Here is a 13,232-nt window from a genome sequence, read left to right as displayed (position 1 = left end):
TATCAAAAAGTGCTTCAGATAAGTTTGTGGATACAAAAACAAGTTTTGATGTAAACAAAGTTTGATCCGCCAGAGCTCTGTAGAGGCAATGGGTATGGCTGTTTGAGCTGTGAAATTAAAAACACACAAGAAAACAGTATGTCAACAAAAGAAATCCTTCAACAGTGATCATTAAAGTGCATCCCTGGATGTGTAACCCCCCCCCCCCCCCATTCCCTCCCCATGCTGACCGCTCAAGTAGAGCCGATGAGAGAAACCCCAAAGGCAGATAGAGGAACCTCTGCTATGTGGAGCAAACTGCTGCCCAAAGGACCTACAGAGGAACAGTCTAAAATTCCAGTGGCAGTACTTTCATGAGAGAAAAAAAACAAACAAAATAAAACAGTTTTACACAGATAAAAACATGGTAGCCACAAATCAATTCTTCCAGCTTGGCATAGAGGTTTCTATTTCTTGGTAGTGTAGGATAAGTGGCGGCTGCTGACAGAAGAGAGGCGGGATGTGACGACGATCTCTGTCCTCCACTTCTGACCGGATGTTAAATACCAGGCGATCAGGGGGCTCAGAGGGCAGAGGAGGAGTCACTGATAATGGTAGCCTGCTCTGACGCACACGAGTATGGATAAAAATGGCAGGTTAAGGAAGTTTCTCATACACTTCCTATCTCTTCTCTTCATATCCTAGGTTGTCCATGATCAATAATATAGTGTGCAAGTGCACTTTTATCTTCTTTTTGTGTGTGTGTGTGTGTGTGTGTGTGTGTGTGTGTGTGTGTGTGTGTGTGTGTGTGTGTGTGTGTGTGTGTGTGTGTGTGTGTGTGTGTTAAGGTCCAGCATCATCATGGGCACACGTGGTTTCACTGTCTCTCACAGTGTCTCTTGTTCAGCAGGGGAGTGGTGGGAGTGGGGGTGTTGGTGGAGAGGAGGGAGCAGAGACTGCAGGGGGGACTGGGGGGTGGTGGGCGGTGACTGCTGCAGGGGGCTGAAGTGCGCGGCGGTGTGAGGAGGAGAGGAGCGGTAACAAGAGTAGGCAGAGCTCCCGCTGAGGGTGGTGGTGGGCGAGGCGGGGAGGCCCGCTAGGCCGGTGGGGGAGTCGAGGAGGGGCTGGTTGTAAAAGAAGAATGCACACTGGTGGATGAAGCTCTCGATGATTGTCTGGTAGGTGCGCGTGGCGGTCAGGGCGTCCATGGTGGTGAAGTCCGGCCTCATGAGGGTGGGCCAGAAGCAGATGGACAAGTTCTCGCTGGTCATCAAGTTCAACCTGTTCAGCTGGCTCACCCTGGGAAAAACACACTCATCATACAGTGCAGAAGAAAACAGATGTGCGCCTCATCACAGAAGACAAACAAATGAAAGTGATATAGACAGTGGACGGGGAACTTACTTGTGTAAGTGGCTCACTACAAATTTGAAGACATCATAATTCTCCCTGGGGAACCTCCTCAGGACATCCTTCATGGTATACAGCCTCTGTTCTCGGTCATTGATTTCTGCGGACACACACACACGCGGACACGGACACACACACACACACACGCGGACACGGACGGACGGACACACACACACACGCGGACACGGACGGACGGACGGACGGGGACACACACACACACACAAGCACGCACGCACGCACGCACGCACGCACGCACGCACGCACACACGCACACAAGAGAGAGAAGTTACCATTAAAAGTACAACCTCATCAATATTAAGAGCCATTTTAGTTTAAAATGCCTCGTAATACTACCTTGAAAATTATTCTTGACAACACTAAAACAGAACAAAACAGGTCTACCAAAACCTTCCCTACCCACTTCCCTCCTAAAGAAATAATCTTTCTATGTTCTTGTTAGGACCCTCCCAGCCCAGCAGTGTTTGCTTACTGAAAGCGTCCAATAGGTCCACCTGCAGAGCACAAGGCACCAGGGGCTCAGGCAGCTCAGAGAAGAAGCTTTTGAGGGCTCCAGCCACAGTGTTTATGGAGAAGTCTTTCTCTACCAGGTCTAATCCGTGGTCTACACAAGGAGAATGAGAGAGTTAAAAAAGGGGATCAGAGAAAATAAGCCCATCAGTCGTAGCTGTCATCAGGACCAACAATCACTTGCATGTCACTTTTGTTTGCTAACTCTGTTGATATTTTGATCAGGCATTCACATAATTACATGTCAAACAGCTGGTCCAAACAAGTCTGATGATTAGCTTACCCTGTTCAAACTGCCTCTGCATGCTTTCCATCTCGGACTTGTTGCCGCTTACACGATACAAACCCTCTGTATTCAGGCCTGAGGAAAAAAAAACCAGGAAGGGGAAGACGTGGGGGGGCACAGAAGGAAACGAGCAAAGCACAAAGACTTCGTTAGACCCATTGCAGACAGCAATAAAGATGATGGTGGTTACTAGTAGAGTGCAATGGTTCAGAAGATGTAATAACAAGTATTTTGTACGTGACTTATCAATAATTTCACTTGTAGAGAAGGCTGTGAATGTTCTCATTTGTACAGGTCATCGTTATCCCAAAAGCAATTTCAGTCCAAAGCAACTGGACTTGATCATTTGTCTATGTTTCCTAGACCACGATCAGTATTTCTCAGAAGAAAACATGAAATCAGATTTTACATGCACAGCAGACAACGTACCTGTGGTCTCGATGAAGCGGACGCACTTGTCAATGAAGAGTGGGATGGGTCTGTCCGGGGATACCACATTCACTAGAGGTACCCCAAAGTAATTGCTCTCCGGGGGCTTGGCAATAGACGGACGGGCCTTTGGTCGTGTTTTCTGTGATGAAAGAAGGACAGGGACTAATTATGTTAACGCTAAGTGGCTAACATTTGTTTTTCTCCATCAGCAGCGAATCAAGAGTTCCTCACAATCAGTCACAAGCTTAATGTAAAGATGCTTCCCATTCCCACTCAACAGTGACAGCCACATATTTTATACTTTCTCTCATAGTACTTATGGAATAGTAAATTAAATTTAGCTCCTTTTTTCCTGGATTAAAACAGAAAGAAGGAGGTATAATACATACCTTGGCTGTTCGTCGTAGGCTCTTCAGAATGTTTCTCTTTTTCGGGTCCTCTATCTCCTCAACAAGACTTTCGCCTTTCAGGGTCCCAAAGTCATCCTCCTTTGACTTTGGAAGAGCTCCCATCTCGTCATCGCTGCCTATGAAGCTTGTGCGAAAGCTGCTGAACTTGCCAAGTCGCTTGGAGCGGTCGCGATACAGCCGAGGCTTTACCCCCGCTGCTGAGAACTTCCTCCTACGCTCCAGAGAGCTGCTGTCTGCTTCGCTGTCTGAACCATTTCCATTGGAGTGCATCCTGTTGGAGTTGCGGATGGTGATGATTTTGCCCTGTGTGCTGTCATGTGGTACAGAGTAAATGATTTCTTCGTTGCTAGGGCGGGGTTTTGAAACTGCGTCAATGGGTTCGGCATAGTCTGAGGGATCGTAGCCCACATCCCCACCGGGAACCCAGGTAACAGCGGAGGGTAGGGAGCGACGATGACCTAGTGTATCGATGTATGGGTTACGGCTCATCTTCCGGAAGTCAAAAGTGACACCCGGTTTAACCCTCACTTGTGGGGGCAATTTGTTGTTGAGTTTGTTCTCAAAGTCTCTTATATCAGAGATGACAGTGATGTCACTGGAATCTAAGTCAGGCAGGTTGAAGCCGCCACTCTGAGAAGTGAGCGTGCCATCATAGTATGGTGGTGATGGCTCTACGTCATCCTCTGAATCCAGGTACATGGTGACAGGACTAGGAGAACTGCAGCGTGGGGAGTAGACATTTTCATTGGTGCACGCCTCTGCAACATTATCGTACATGTGTGTGGCCTCCACAATGTTGCGTTTCTCTACCACTTCCATCAGAAAAGAATGGAACATTTCTATCCTGTGCAGGCCTCCCACCACACCCCCGGATCCACAGACCACACTATTGAAACGACCCTCAATCTCATGAGCTAGCTCCTCCCCCTGAATCAGCTGTTCACAGGCATAGTCGCTGTCAGTGAGCTCTGCCTGGCTATCTCCCACTGCCAACAGCTGAACTGGGATGATGTCCTGAACCTCGCACAAGAATGCACACAGGGTCTCCAGGGAGGCTTTTCGGGAGACTGAGTACACAGCAATGTAACCGTGTACTAACCTGCTCTTCCGCAAAGTGAAGGAGGCGTGGTATGAGAGGAGTGAGAGCTCTATAGCCAGCTTATGTCCACCGACTGTCTGCTCCAGCAATACAGAAGTGCCACTATTAGACATGGGCCTGCAGTGCTGATGCATTAGGAAAGGGGACAGGAGCTGCTCAATGTCATAGGAGTCTCCGCACATTAAGCACATGACAATGCGGAGGTCTGCCTCTGGCACCGGCTGATGAGGGGAGTCTCGGAGACCTGGAGGCTCAGGGAGGAGGGGTGGGGAGCTGCTACTAAAGGACGTGCTCCTCCTAATATCCAGAAGGCCCCTCAGCACCTGGTTGATTTGAGTCTCATTGACATTATGGCCATAGCCCACACCAGGCGATGCAGGGTCTAAAAAGCTACACTGCAGCCTCCGCGCAACCTGCTGTCCTTGTGTTATTAGGTTTAAGGCAGTTTCTCCACCTATATCCACATATGATCCTACGCCTCTTTTAGTGACTAAAAGCAGTGATGTTGGCAGCTGTGCTAGCTGGCTATCCCTTCGACCTAGAGTTGATTCTCTGATTCGCTCAAGGCTTTCAATCACATAGGAGAGGGACTCTTTTGAGTTATATAGACACAGACATCCATGAGGGATGAAAGTGGGGGTGTGGAAGGAATTTACTGGAAGACGAACATTTCCCTCAATAGGTCGCAGCGTCAATTCATACATCTTCCCATCCAACACATACCAGTCATCATTTGTGCAGAGAGCCCTAATCTCATTGGCAAATTCTCTGGCCAGTCCATCCTTCCCTAGTATGACAAGGTTAATTCTGTCAGCCTTGGTGTCCCCAAAGTGAGCTTTCACATCAAAAAAGGGGTAACATGTGGGGAAACGTGAAACTAAGATTTGTTCAATCTTAGAGTCTCCGCAGTGAGGACTGCTAGGGCAGGTCTCCTTGGTAGGGTGATAGACAAAGTGGATATGCTTCAATACCAGAGCATCTCTTTCAGCTGGAAGCTTTTGTAGTGCCTTAAACCTCTGTTCCTCCCCCAAAACCTCCTGGATTGCACCCATCTTTTCCTTGCTTGGCTTGGCATCCACTTCAAGCTCATAAAAAAGCTCAGAATACTCCAGTAAGAGCTCCTGGAAGTCTTCTTTAGCACGGTCAATGATCTCCTTCTGATGCCTGTTGTACAGGTCCAAGTACTCTGGCTCCTCAAGCCACTGGTAGAACTCTTCATTCATGATAAAGCTGCGGGCCTCCTCCCAAGGTCTACCAGGTGTGACAAACGGAGAGGAAGATAACTTGTGTTTAAACTCCAGCCTCATCTCTGCACGTCTGCACTCATTGCGCAGATGTTCTAGGTGGGTGTTAAATATGTCCTCTGCTTCAGTAGTCTCCAGTAGGTCTGAAGGGATACGCTCATCTTCCATGTTATCAATGTGAGAAGTATCCTCCCATGGTGAATCCTCCAGAACAACAAACCAGTGGGCAAAGTGCTGCTTCGACTCTAGGACCTTCTGCACCCCAGACCAGCTCAGCTGATCAATCTCATCTAGGTCAGGCACCAAAGAACTAAGTGCTAAAGGAAGAGTGCTTAAGTATATTTTGCGACGCCTCTCGATATGTTCCTGCTTCAGACGGTAGACATGCTGTTGAAAAAGCTTCTTGCATTTAGCCGTTCCCTCCAAGAAGACATATTCTTTGTACTCCGGGGAGGTGTTCATGCGTCTACTGGTGTTTAACCATGTCTCATTATGATTCTTAACTATGCGGTTGACTAGCCATTCATAGCGATCCTTGGCAGAAGCTATCTGCTGACTCTGGAGCTTTAGAGCTTCAAAGTAAGGTATGATCTTGGGCTTGCCCCTGCCCTTATCAATAAGTTGAACCAAAGTGAGGAAGGCAAGGTCCACGTTTATATTTGAGCGTGCAGATGTCTCAACTACAGGTAGACTCTTTTTTGTGATGGCGAAGGTATGTGCATCTTTGATGTAGCGTTCAACTCCTTCATCACATTTGGTAAGGACCAGCACAATGGGCTTTTTAGTCTTGCTAAGCTGACCGTACAGGTTTGTAACAAATTTGAGCTGGTCATCAAAGTTGCGGTTCATGCCTCGGCTGACATCAACACAAAGCAAGAAGCCATCGACCTGCAGCTTGCCCTCTGGCATTTGTTTTTGCTCAAAGTCTTGCTCCAGGCCCAGCTGATCTGTGCAGAAGTACATGAGCTTCTCTGCTGAAGCCAGCTTGGTTGCGGCTGCCCGTTTAATATAGGGCTGCATAGCAGTGCTACGGTGTGGCTGAAATGTCTGGTCATCAATGAATTCAGTTTGCTCCACAACATGCATCCTGCACTCAGGCCCCTCCTCCAGAACCCGTGACACCTCCCCCCAAAACAGAAAGTGATCATTATTAACCACTCGACCCCCAAAGTCACTGGTGCTCAACACTGATGTGTGGTCCAAGTAGAAGTCATCAGCACTAGGCCGCACAAACCTATTACACAAGCAGGACTTGCCAACCCCACATTGGCCCTTCTCTTTCTCTGTTCCTGACAAACCCACCACAATGAGGTTGTAAATGGGTGACCGGGCATCTTGCTTTTTCGCCATCATAGTCTGCTGACGCTCATCCTGCCATCAACAGGCACTGTATAAGAGGAGATCAGATTTCACTTTCTTCTGCTGGGCTTCGATTGTAATATATAGCAGTGATATGAGTAGAGGGTTTTTTCATTCACTCCTTATGTGAACCTGATCCTGTTAAAAAACAACAAAAAACAACAAAGAAATCAGACAAACTGGGTAATCACCAGAAATACATTTTGAATTAAAATGGGTAAAAAGGCCAGACCCTTAACCCCGGAGCATATTAGGCAACTATGATAAATAAAAACATTGCTAAAACATGCAATGTTATGTCAAAATGGACTTGTGTAATTGACAGTATTTTTGCTGACAAAATGTTCCATCTGTCAACTTGCACAAGGCCTTTTGATATATGACTATGGCCTTGATCGTGTATCGAGCCTGATCATTTGTTTAAAGCAATTTTTTGCAATATGTGTGATATCACTGCATTCATTTAAATAACTTGACATACTTTAGTTGTAAAAGTAATGTCCAAGTAAAATAAACAGCACACTGATTTTTGCAAATTCCAATAAATTGTCAGGGAGATTTATTGTCCATTCTAGGGCTGCAACTATTATTGTCATTGTTGAAGGAATCAGCTGACTATTTTCTCAAATTGTTTGGTTTAAAAAGACATCAAAAACATAATGCCTATGCCAGTTTTCTTGAGCCCAGGGTGACATCTCATGTTCTGTGACCAACATACCTTAGAAAGAAAAAACAACAATACAATATATATATATACACACACAAATATATATATATATATATATATATATATATATATATATATATATATATATATATTCATGTGAGAAGCTTTACTTAAATATTTCTTCAATTTAAATAGTATTGTCATTACAATGATCAAAATAGGACCCGAATGATCTTCCATCGATCCACTTATTAATGACTCAACTCATTACAGCCATGTTCCAATCATCTCAAGGTAAATTCACAATATCAAACCAGGATCAAAATGGTTACAGTAATCATACAAGCAAACATGCTGGGAATGTGGGTCTTCAAATGACAACTTCAGCTGATCAGTGTGTGACTGGGGTGACAGGCATGAAAATGATATTGTAGGCACCTCAGTCTTTAAACCTTGGCCTAAAATAAGGAGCTGCCCAATCTGCACAGATACAGGGGTGAATGAATAAAGAACTTTTACCACAGAGCCAGCTACACATGTACAACATCTGCCAAAGGACACTGAAATTGCTCAACACACCTAGTATTAATACTTCATTGATTAATGCCTTCATTATAATAGCAATGATGCAATTCTAGGCTCATACTTTTCTATAAAAAGGATCAACATTCACTGCACAATTTCACTTATGATATGTGTAATATGGAGCTAAACATAATGACAAGAGGAGTATAGACTTCTAATGACATGGATAACCAGTCCCATGAACTGACCACACATTAGAAACTACAGCTCCAGCAGGGTCAAAAGCGACCGTGAACAGTCCAAAGCGCTCAGCTGAGCTAGGCCTGATACCCAACATGCACAGACAAGTTATTTGCGGAAAAAAAACAACCACATGGCTCTGTCCATCGCAATCAAAACCCAGTTTGGTATAACGCACCTTCAAGCAAGTCCACTTACATAACCTACTTAGATAAGATTTAGTAACATTATATGTTTTGTAAAGGATTAACAGTCAACATGGGCTTCAGGGTGCACAGAGAGGGGCTGACCACGCCAGGCCTGCTGTCTACATAATGAAATTGCAGATTTCCGAAATCTGGGATAGTCTACCTTCTCCACACCGACCATGTTTAAAGGGAATGCATTTACCCAGCTGTCTAGGGTGTAGCACTCGACAGCTTCACTAGGAAATAGCCCCAAAATAAGAGGATAGAGCATGTAGGGTACATACCATTGCATTTCTGCCTTTCTCCTCTTGCATCTGTCAGGCCAGCGCTTGCCGCAACCCTCGCCGCCTGATGTGCATAAGCATAAAGCCGCAGAATACACTGTAGGTCGTCTCAATTCACACTTAATACTGATAATATTGCAACTTATGCTCTGCAGTAATTTGATTTAAATATTCATTACCCATGCATGCATTCTCTTGTTCACTGTTTTCGTTGCAATTAAAACGCCGGGGAAGGAAGAAATGAATATCCCAAATGATAGAGCGATCCGAATTTGTTCTTGCAAAGGGCTTTTTCTCTTCATGAGAATTTCAGGCGGATACAAATGTGCCCAGCCGTCTTCTTCCTCGGTTCACCACGTTGCTTTTTCAATAATTATTCTGTCCATTGTTGTGCCCACATAACGCTGGGCCGGCCGCGCGCACGAGACAACGCTGAGTTTGTAGCAATCGCCGTGGTGTTTCGTCTCAAATAGGTTTCTACTGCAACAGGGACGTTCATGTCCCTCATTCAATTTGTGAGCGGATTGCGTGTGTGAAAGTGGTATTTCTGTAAGCTTTCCGATAATGGCGGCGGCCCTCCTCCTCCCCGGACCTAGTTCTCCTCTTCTTTTCTTCGGGAAAAGGGAGCTGTGGAGACAGAAGCGGCGGAGAGAGGGACTCACCCAGCGGCGCCCTCACACAACTGCAGCAGGTTGGCTCTCTGTGTGTGTGTGTGTGTGCTGCCTATGCGGGGCTCGTTACTCCGAAGTAATCCATTTCTCAGCATTATGTCCATATTTTCAAAAGTATTGTCACACTTTATGCTCCATACACGCCCCCACGGCAGCCATTTGTTGCTGAAACGTTTACCCAGATAAAGTTTCAGGTTTCAGAAGCATGAATATAGGGTTAAACCAGAGGCGATTCTACAGTCTGTGGGGGCCCTGGGCAAAAATTCACAGGGGGCCCCTCGAACCAGCTCTTATCCCCATTATAGGTTTGTTTAAACTGAATCATACACTTCAACACCTGACTCCGCCAGATGGATTGGTTTGCATTAGCTCAGCATTTCCATCTGGGAACTCTTGTTTGGAGATCTTTTGGTAAGGGCCAAAAAAACTGGTTGCTGATTGGATAAACCATCTGTCTATCACCAACATACGGGCCAAATCAACCAATCAGATCAACAAAGCGTATGACATGTTTAAAGTGTCAAAGCAAAGCTCAGAAAGTAATCAACATGTCGATAAAGGATATTTTCCGTTTGTGTAACGCAAATTTAAGGATAAAGGCACAATTTAAGGTGCCAGGTCCATATTCCAGAAGGATCCAAGAGAAAAAAAGTTAGCTGCTCTCATCTCATCCGTGGAAGCCGCCATGTTGTTGACACTGAACAGTCGCCAAAGGGCCCCTCATTTTAATTTGAGCCGCCCCTAAAGGCCGTTTGACCGGGCTTTTGTTGGCCCTGCCGAAGAGCAGGTACTTTTTTCTCCCTTAAAAAAAGCCTGGTTGCTGAGTGGATATATCTCTAAGTGGGATGTGACGTAGGTACTACACGACTCCACAACAACACGCAACATTTTTAAGAGCCGACAAAGTACAGGATGGACACTTTTATCCAGTGGTGTAGTGCAATTTTTTTCACTACCGGAGCGCACAAATGACACACGTGCATCTGTGCACAGGCAATCTTTGAATGAGTGCTGCAGCGGCCCGGGTTGGCTCCTGACCTGCAGCCCTTTGCTGCATGTTGACATCCATTTTAATAATGGTCAGATCTGGAAGTGCTCATAAAACTGTCAGCATGTCAACCAGATTCACACTGCAACTGTTTTGTCACGTGGAGAAAGAAGTGCCAGAGCACCGTTCCAGTGTATCAATGATTGTCCGTCGATCGAAACCCAGTGATAGGTCAACTCCAGAGTCTGGTAAATCCCGCTTGGGTGCTTTTTGTAATGGAGACACGCAGAGTGAGAGGACATTTGAGAGGGCGTGCCCTAAAACTTTCCCAGCGGCCTCGTTTTACCTCAATGGACACGCGCCTATTGCAAACTTTGGGCGTTGTCACTGCTGGAGTTTAAAGTTTGTCAGCCCTCGGGGGCTCCCTACTGGCCTGGGGCCCCAAGCAGATCCCGACCTTGCCTCCTGGCAAGTGACACTTTTACATAGAGATTCTTCAGTGAGATTTTTATGTGATTTGTAGCTTAATTTATAACGTTACGTAGGTAAATTAATGTTCCTGACTATTTTGTCTAGTGGGTGCTTTTATCTTAAAACGTTAATGTTATTATGGTGTAATAACATTACACCATTTAGTGTGATAAAGTTAATTACATTAGTAACATTTCAGTTGAAAAAGATGGCATCGGCCGACTTTGCTGATAATCAGCTAACAGTTAGCGTTAATTAAGTTAGCTTACATGGGTTTACCTTGGCAATTCTTTTTAATGCTAATGTTAGTGAGTTAAGCTAGTTTCAATATCTAGTCCAAAGAGAAATGGGTAAGCTCTAATGTTATGCCTGGGAGCAACACTATAACTAAACTGCTGAGCAGCAACTTTACTAGACTACAAAGATCTATTGTTGTTAAAGGTACATACTGTAATACTAACTCGTTTAGTTCTCTATATTAGAAGTCTTTAATTTTGAATAGGCCTAATGAAAATGCATAAATCACGTCAAACTTTTGTACAGCGGGACATGTAATTATGTGACATGCATAAAGTCATAAAGTCCTTGTACTCAATTAAGTAGCAGACAAAGAGAGGGAATGAAACTGCCACAAGCGTAGGGAACTTGAGAGGCGTAGAGCAGTAATACTCAACTCACTCCATAGGTTGCAGGGTGGCTGGTAGAATTACACCATTTTATAATTCACTATGAAAATAAATGTATGTATTTTGTACTTTAAATGTAAGTGAAAGAGCGTAAAAAAGCATTTAAAAAAATCCTGGAACCGCCCCTGCGAATACCTGTCCTCAGTTCATTTAAAATTAAAGAATTTCAAAGAAAAAATGAGTATTGGGCCATTTAATGTTTATTCTCTTTATCTGATAAATATTATTTATGTTTTGTGTTAACTGGCCAGTGGCCCTGGGGAAAAACAAGTTGAGTATCTCTGATCTAGAGTTACCTGAACAAAGCAAAAAAAGGAGAATCACTTTAATAGAAAATGTACTCCAAAACATCTCATCTCATCTTCAACCGCTTATCCGGGGTCGGGTCTCGGGTTCAAAAAATATACACAGCAGAATTTAGTAAAGGCAACCACATAATAGTGTAATGTACTCAAAAGTTGGCCTGTGCAAGGTCACAGTATACACTACCATTCAGCTCTTTCACTTTTAACAGAGGCTGGCGTCAGTCATCAGCATCATATCTGATTACTTTCATGATTAATTTTAGCGTTGCTGCCTCCTAGTGGATTTATGGGCTATACCCCACATTTTCCATCACCTTTGCAGTGAAGGCTTAATGCGGTCACAGTTTTTACTTTCTAGATTTCAAGCTTCCCTCGTGTGAGTATGTTTGCTGTGGGGATTTCTGGATTCAGTGGTTCAGAGTGGGAGTGCATTTAGTTTAGGCAGCTGGGAAAAGAAAGTCATCCTGACAATGGATTGTATAGTCTACGAGCTTCACCTGCAGCTGTGCGAGTAACCGAATTTGTGGCCACCAGACTGCCACTGGAAAAAACATAAGGGAAAAAATGTGCACTGTTCACAGTGAGGCTGGTCATGCACTCTGATTATTAAGGAAGACCAGGTAGGCATATTTGTGTATTTATGGCTAATTACAGATATTATACTGTATGTGTGTATATGTTTGTGATGTGCAAGATACATAAAATGTCTTTGTGATGCTTATGCTGCATTTTAGTTAAACTGACTAAAGCTTCTGTGCTCATCAGTAGTAGAAGAAATATTGATATGCCTGAGTTGAATTGTCAAATACATCTGTATTTATACACTTTTATTTTTTTAATCCTGAATACAGATAGATAGCTCTGGTAATGGTTTAAAGAACATTTTGACCTGTTTGAAGAGTCAAGTTGTCATGAAAGTCATTAGCATTAATGTTCTGGGAACCAAATGTAACGGCTATCCATCCTTTCACAAAAAAAGTAGAGGCATATGAGTCAGTTCAGTGTAATTTATATTTCTCCCACTAGGCAGAGCTCTAAGCCTTCCTATAATTCAGAACATCAAGATGAGTTGAACCAGTGATAAGCTTATGACAAAGACCTTATCCGCATCCCAAAGAGATATTAGTTCCATTTGCGTTTTTTTGGTTTCTAAAATTCCTGCAACATAGACAAATGTGTATTCACAGCTTGTAGATGCATGGGGTTTTGTTTTACACCTTGATACATTTAGTAGCCCTTGTGGTGTAACGGGGATCTGGGGGATGAGAGGCAGCAGAGGTGAGAGCGGGGTGAAAGAGACAGCAGATGGATGGCAGGAGAGCTCAGCGCAGATGGACGATAGGTGACAAAAAGACATCTCTATCTAGGACATAAACGATTAGAAAAACTTTAGGTCACCCACATATATTCATTGTTTTAGTTGACTACATGATAGTACCTCACTGAAGATAGGAAGGAAA

The 13,232-nt window shown here is 44.4% G+C and overlaps 1 protein-coding gene across 1 annotated transcript; it reads right to left on the bottom strand.

Annotated features, from left to right (window-relative positions):
- Positions 1–236: 236 nt before the first annotated feature.
- On the bottom strand, positions 237–9,233 carry arhgap35b (Rho GTPase activating protein 35b). Its single transcript, XM_083927460.1, has 7 exons — positions 8,652–9,233; positions 3,025–6,885; positions 2,633–2,774; positions 2,201–2,278; positions 1,880–2,011; positions 1,384–1,489; positions 237–1,278 (listed from the first exon to the last, which is right to left on the bottom strand). The coding sequence occupies exons 2-7, from the start codon at positions 6,739–6,741 to the stop codon at positions 867–869; spliced, it is 4,587 nt and encodes a 1,528-aa protein (XP_083783586.1). The 5' UTR covers positions 6,742–6,885; positions 8,652–9,233; the 3' UTR covers positions 237–866.
- Positions 9,234–13,232: the final 3,999 nt, after the last annotated feature.

Source organism: Echiichthys vipera, assembly GCF_963691815.1.
Source record: "Echiichthys vipera genome assembly, chromosome: 14".
In the NCBI taxonomy this organism is placed as follows: Eukaryota; Metazoa; Chordata; class Actinopteri; order Perciformes; family Trachinidae; genus Echiichthys; species Echiichthys vipera.
Note: the sequence above shows the minus strand (reverse complement) of the source record. Positions and strands in the feature narration are given on the sequence as shown.